Source organism: Borostomias antarcticus (assembly GCF_949987555.1).
Source record: "Borostomias antarcticus genome assembly, chromosome: 25".
NCBI lineage: Eukaryota > Metazoa > Chordata > Actinopteri > Stomiiformes > Stomiidae > Borostomias > Borostomias antarcticus.
This window is the reverse complement of record NC_140258.1, coordinates 7,189,481-7,195,905: the sequence shown is the minus strand read 5'-3', so window position 1 is coordinate 7,195,905 and position 6,425 is coordinate 7,189,481. Positions and strand designations below refer to the sequence as shown.

At 53.5% G+C, this 6,425-nt stretch overlaps 1 protein-coding gene across 2 annotated transcripts in view; it reads right to left on the bottom strand.

Moving 5' to 3' along the window:
• Positions 1-420: 420 nt before the first annotated feature.
• Positions 421-6,425, bottom strand: part of LOC311326024 (vinculin-like) — a gene marked incomplete at both ends in the record, with an annotated part of 26,553 nt that continues 20,548 nt past the window's right edge. Inside the window, 10 exons of one of the 2 annotated variants that reach the window (XM_084458858.1) lie at positions 421-567; positions 734-838; positions 981-1,184; positions 2,398-2,574; positions 3,996-4,187; positions 4,481-4,605; positions 4,859-5,161; positions 5,547-5,655; positions 5,880-6,029; positions 6,375-6,425. The exon at positions 6,375-6,425 is cut by the window's right edge and continues 78 nt beyond it. In XM_084458858.1, coding sequence (XP_084314984.1) covers positions 421-567; positions 734-838; positions 981-1,184; positions 2,398-2,574; positions 3,996-4,187; positions 4,481-4,605; positions 4,859-5,161; positions 5,547-5,655; positions 5,880-6,029; positions 6,375-6,425 — 1,563 coding nt within the window. The remainder of the gene's footprint in view (positions 568-733; positions 839-980; positions 1,185-2,397; positions 2,575-3,995; positions 4,188-4,480; positions 4,606-4,858; positions 5,162-5,546; positions 5,656-5,879; positions 6,030-6,374) is intronic. The other variant, XM_084458859.1, reaches the window with a different exon arrangement.

Below are 6,425 nucleotides of genomic sequence, written 5' to 3'. Positions count from 1 at the left end.
TTAAGAAAATAGAAAAAACCTCTCATGCAAAAAATATATACCCAGGATTTTGGATACATTTTTGTAACCCAACATACCAAAAATATATATTAATAAAAACCATCTCCTGTTGTCCTAACATGTAACCTTAGTTACCGATAAAGGGATATACCGTGGAGTGAAGCTGTACTCGTGTGTGAGGAGAGAGTGGGTGAGCTGCTACAGGAAAGGCCTCTAGCAGTCATCTGGTACCTACGGTGCTGAACACCCCTCCTACCACACACACCTCATAAGCGCAAGTTGAGTTCATCTGCAACAGGAGTTTCGTGTTTTGAAAGGTGTGTGTGTGTGCGCGCTTGTGCCAGGTGTGTACTATACAATCCGTATGTTACTGGTATTCCCGTGTGTACGCGCCCGTGCAGCGACCAGGTGTGTGCGTCTCTACTGGTACCAGGGGGTCTTGCGGACCCAGCGCAGCGTGCACCCTGAGTCCGTACGGATCTTGATGGACGCTGCCTCGGCTTCTCTCACCGTCTCCTTCACCGACTGCATCAGATTCTGGGCGTTATGGACTAGCATGTCTGTAGCCTGTGGGGGGGGGGGGGGGGGGCACAAGGAGTACTTGTGAGGAGAGGGCCCATGTTAACGGGTGATTGTGTGTGTGTGCGCGGCGCGTGTGTGTGTGCGCGGTGCGTGTGTGTGTGCGCGGTGCGTGTGTGCGGCGCGTGTGTGTGCGCGGCGCGTGTGTGTGTACCTGTTCTGACTCCTCCTCGCTAATGTTGGTACGTCCCAGCATGGTGGCTTTGACAGTGGAGAGGATTTTTAGCTGCGTACTGATTGTGGGGATACGCTCACACACCTGGGGAGGGAAAACATACACACACACACACACACACACACAAAACCCACACCGCTTGTTACAAAATCAGTATGTATTGCACATCTATCCAGTTAAGCTGGTGCAAATATGCCTGTGTCTGTTTCTACGGCGCCACACATGCCTGTAGCAGGTTGGTTCTGATGCGGCGGTCGGTACATTGCTTGGCCACCTCTTTGGCCAGCCTAGTGACCTCGTCGGAGGCCTTGGCGATGTCCTTGGCGCACTGGATCAGCGCCCGCTTGTTGCCGCTGCCGCCGCGCACCAGCCTGGACATCTCCGCCATCAGCAGGGCCATGCGCTTGGCCGCCCCGATGATGTCGTTACCCTGAGCAGCGGGGAGAGGGGGGGGGGGGGGGGGTCAGGGCGGACGGTCACACGGAGAACACAGCGGGATGCTCGGAGTGCGCCGGAATGCACCGGGCGTTTCTCCAGATGCACATGCCGTCGGCGTCACGATGCGGCGGCGTTTCTGGACCGGTCAGCGGCCGGCGTTCACGTTCGATTACGACGGCGACGCTTCAAAAAACACCCCCAGAACACTGTCATCCACATGTTACGCTTGTCATTTTCCATACTCAACAATGCTTTATAAACACAACACACACATGACAACGCTCACATTGACCATCTACTGTATATCAGTGTGGATTAATGTCACCCAGCAGCCGTGCAGTGACAGAGCAGGTTAGTGAGAGGAACACCCATGTCTCCCTCCCACCAGCCGCCAGCAGGGGGCGAGCCAGTGAAGAAATCCCTCCGGTCAGTCAGCTCCAGAATCCGGCCTCCAGACTCCAACCACAAGCTGCCGAGGTCAGGTTAGGTTTCACAGTGCCTTGCAGCGGTTAATAGTAACAGCACCCATGAGGGTTTGCGGTACAGAGGAGGTTGACATAAACCTGTGGGCAAAGCAGCGACAGCAACCGGTGACAGCGTCATACCAGAAGCAAGCAGGCAGGCACGGCCAACGATCCGACTTCTAAAACGGCATCACCCAGAAGTCTTTGGGAAACTGTCATCCTTGGCTTCACAGGTTGGCCAGAGGCAGAGTGATCGACAAACAGCGACAGCCTGTCAGAGTGACTGGCTCCTCCTCCTTTAAAGCGCTTAACCCAATCATAAGGACATGATGGGGAGGGACTTGTGAAGCCAGTACCAGTTTATCCAGCCAGGTGCAACAAACCTCTTCAACTTCAGCACAACTCCAGCACAACCATGTGTCAACCAAGTGTCCCAAGTGTGATGCAACACCAACAACAGCAACCACAACAAAACAATCTGGTAGAAGGTTTCCGTGGCAATAGTGGGATGCAGAACCGAACGTTCCCACAGTGCAGTCGGGATATAGTGACTGGTGATTGGCTTGGGGGGCGTGTTTTGATTCCAGTGGGTGTGTCTATACGGTGTCTATATGTGTCCTTGCGTAGCAGGTGTGCTACATGAGGTGATGAGTGTGTGTTTGCGTGCGTGTGTGTGTGTGTGTGTTTGCGTGCGTGTGTGTGTGTGCGTGTGGGTGCGTGTGTGTGTGGGTGCGTGCAGACCTTGCTGGACCACTTGCGGGCCTCCTGATGCAGAGACTGGGCAGCGGCCAGAATAGGTTGATTGACGGGCTGGTTGGAGGGCATCATCAGCAGCTCGGGTTCATAGTCATCCTCACCGTCAGTAAACTCATCTTCATCATCTACCTCCCTCTCCTCTCCTGCCTCCTCCTCCTCAGGCTGGGGGATGTGGGAGGGAGGGATGGAGGGAGTAGATGGGGGGGGGGGTGAGGAATTGAGGTGGGGTAGGAGGAGGAAGGAGGAGGGAGGGAGGGAGGGAGGAAGAGAAGGAGGGAGGGAGGGAGAGAGGGATAGGGGAGGAAGGGAGGGAGGGAGGGAGGGGGGGTGAGGAAGGGAGTGAGGGAGAGAGGAAGGGAGGGAGAGAGGGAGGAAGGGAGAGAGAGAGAGAGTGGTAGGAAGAGAGGGAGGGAGGGAGGGAGGAAGGAAGGAAGGGAGGGAGGGAAGCATGGAGAAAGGAGAGGTTTAGTACAGTATGAGAGGCACTGTATAAAGAAACAGAGGAGAGAGAGAGGGAGAGGGAGGAGGAGGAGGAGGAGGGGAGGGGTAAAATGTGAAATGGGGGTGGGAGAGAGGAGTAGGAAGGAAGGAGTGGGGATGAACAGGTAGAGGGGGTTGGAGGGTGGGGGGAGGGGGGGGGGCTGGAGTGGAAGTTGATGTTTTTATACCATCCTCTAACGCCAACCCTAATCCTACCTTCCATAGAGAGAGAGAGAGAGAGAGAGAGAGAGAGAGAGAGAGAGAGAGACCCCTGCTGGGACTTCGAAGTTCAGGTTTAGTTGGCATGCCTGTCCCGTGGGCCAGTTAGAACCTCGCTCCCTAGAACACCATGTTATAACAGCTCCGTGGTCAGACAGGGGGGATAGAGCGACAGGCTGTCCTGTTTGGCAGATATAGTCACTGGGGAATGGCGGCTCGTCCCTATGGCCACGAGAGGAGACCAACCCCTGGAGAAAAACATCCACAGACCAGACAGAGATGCTACTTACTGTCTATTCCCATGTGACGCGCATTGCAGCTTATTCTTTGAATAAAATTGACTATATGACAAACCTTGATGACATGATAACCTGAACCCCGGCAGAGGAGAGATCATTCTTGAGACCAGGAACCATTAAGGTGTATTAGTGTGTGTGTGTGTGTGTGTGTGTGTGTGTGTGTGTGTGTGTGTATGTGTGTGCATTAATCCATTGCTACAGTACCCTGCATGCAGACACTTGTCTATAAGATGACAGTTTCCGGTTCTCCTCTGAAATTGGAATCCAGACCCAGATCTCCACATTTCAGGAACTCTCCAATTTTTCAGGAAAAACAACAACAACAGCTGTTTATTTCAGCATGTAAACATTCACATCCACAGGACATCAGAGAACAGCTCATTGTCTCACAAGGTACTACAGTATTAATTTTTCTGGCAAGGTAAAATAGATGTCTCTCCACTGATACACTACTAAGACACTATTACCAAGTAGCCCAGTAGCTAACCCAAAGCTGTGGTGTGTGTGTGTGTGTGTGTGTGTGTGTGTGTGTGTGTGTGTGTGTGTGTGTGTGTGTGTGCGTGTGCGTGTGTGTGTGTGTGTCACACTGACCTTGCTGGACCACTTGCGAGCTTCATCGTGTAGTTGCCTAGCAGCCACCATCATGGGCTCGCTGACCATCTCTCCAACCTTCTGCTCGGGGAACTCCTCGTCCTTCTCTTCTGGGGGTGGGGGGCGAGGGGGGGGCACTTCCCCCTCCGGCAGGGGCGGCTTGGGGGGGGCCTGCTCATCACTCACCTGGGTGGGGGGCACACACACATACTCGCACTTCTGATTCCACTATTGTGTGAGAGAGGAGAGAGAGAGGGAAAAAGAGCAGAGAGAGAGCAAGAGAGAGAGAGAAGAGAGGAGAGAGAGAAAAAAGGGAGAGAGTGTGAGGAGATAAAAAGAGAGAGGAGAAAGAGAGAGAGAGAGAGGAGAGAACGGAGAGAGAGAAAGAGGAGAGAGAGAGAGACTGTGTGTGTGTGTGTGTGTGTGTGTGTGTGTGTGTGTGTGTGTGTGTGTGAGTGTGTGTGTGTGTGTGTACTCACGTGTAGCTGGTCCAGGTCAGGGGGAGGTGGGGGGAAGTCTGGCTCCTGGGGCTGGAAGGCCTCTCTGACCTTCCCCACCGACACCAGGATCCTCAGACAGGAGTCCAGGAAAGCCTTCTGCAGAGCTGAGGGACAGGGGGAAGGGTCAGGGGTGTGTGTGTGTGTGTGTGTGTGTCCGTGCACACATCTGACCAGACTCTGGTCTCTGGTCCAGACATACTGTATGACTAAAGCAGGTGTTTAACATGTGTGTGTGTGTGTGTGGGGGGGGGGGTAGCTGTGTGTAGTAGCCTAACCAGAGCAGGTATGTGTAGTAGCCTAACCAGAGGGGCAGGTGTGTGTGTGCGTTCGTGTGTGTGTGTGTGTGCGTGTGTGTACCTGGGTCCTGTATGTTTCCGGCCACAGCCTTGGCGTCCATCACCATGGGCGAGATGGTGTGTGACAGCACGTCTGAGGCGTGCTTGACGGCGTCGCGGAAGCGCGGGTCCTCAGAGTTCTCCACCTCCCTCTTCGCCACCAGCAGCACCCGATTGGCCCGTCTGGCTATGCTGGTCGCCCCGGCGACGAGCATCTGGGGCTGGACGTTCGCCATGGCGACGCGGCACTTGTCGATGTCCTTCTTTATGGCCTCCTCGGAGGCATCCAACAGAGACTTGGTGTCTATGGCCTCGTCTACCAGAGCTACACACACACACACACACACACACACACACGATTTCCAGATGTATAAGCCCCATTGTATATATCCTAATCACTTTCATATGTAATAAGACGCCATGTAATTCTCCCTGACCTGAGATAAGTGTACCTGCTCTGACTCACTACACTGTGTTTGGTACTGTAAATGGTAATTGGACTGCACATATATAGCGCTTTTTTCCAAAGCACTTTACAATGGCCCCTCATTCACCCACTCACACACACATACACACACCAGTGGCAGCAGCTGCCATGCAACGCGCTCGCTTGCTCATTGGGAGCTACTTGTGCGTCCTCCTGAGCTACAGCCGCCCCCGTGTTTCCACGCTGCCCGTTCTGTCGCTCTGACCTCAGGTCCAGCTCTTACCTGTGAGTCTCTCCACGTTGTCGATCCACTGGTTCTTCATGGTATCAAAGTGTTCGTACGCCGCCTGGTTCCCTGGGTTCTTCAGCAGGATGCGGGCGGCTGAGGTCACCTGAGATACGGACGAGTGGCACGGACAGTTATTGTTTATTGTTTTATTGGATCCCCATTAGATATCACAATAGTGAGTGCTAGTCTTCCTGGGGTCCTAAAATATATTAAAACAGCATAATTAAAACATGTCATGATACATAACTACTACATACAATTTAAGTTGAAGTCTTCGGGCGCACACACAGACACACAAACACACACACACACTCTTTTGGGGTGTACCTGCGGTGTGAGTTCTCTGGCGTGTTTGACGGCGACGTGTATGCCCTCCACCGTGCCCTTATTGGCTGTTCCCACGGCAGCGGCCTTCTCCGCCGTCGCACCCAAGCGCCCGGCGTGGGCCTCAAAGTTCCCGGCGCGCTCGTCAAACACCTGCAGCGTCCACACACACCTGGTATCAGTGACACACACGTGCGCGCACATACACGCAAGTTCGCTCTCGTGTGCACACACACACACACACACACATCCTAAACCATGTCTCAGACAACCGGCTTAGCTTTTCAATTCATTAGAACACGCACACACATCTTAAACCTTGTCTCAGACAACATGCTTAGCTTTTCAATTAATTAGAACACACACACACACACACACACACACACCCTAAACCTTGTCTCAGACAACCTGCTTACTCAGTAGCTTTTCAATTCAATAGAACACACACACAGATTGGCTTGATTGCTAAGTCCTGCCAGTCCAGGGTGGAGTACTGACCTCCTCCCTGTTGGGGGCGTCAGGGGGAGCAGTGGCAGACACAGCCAGCAG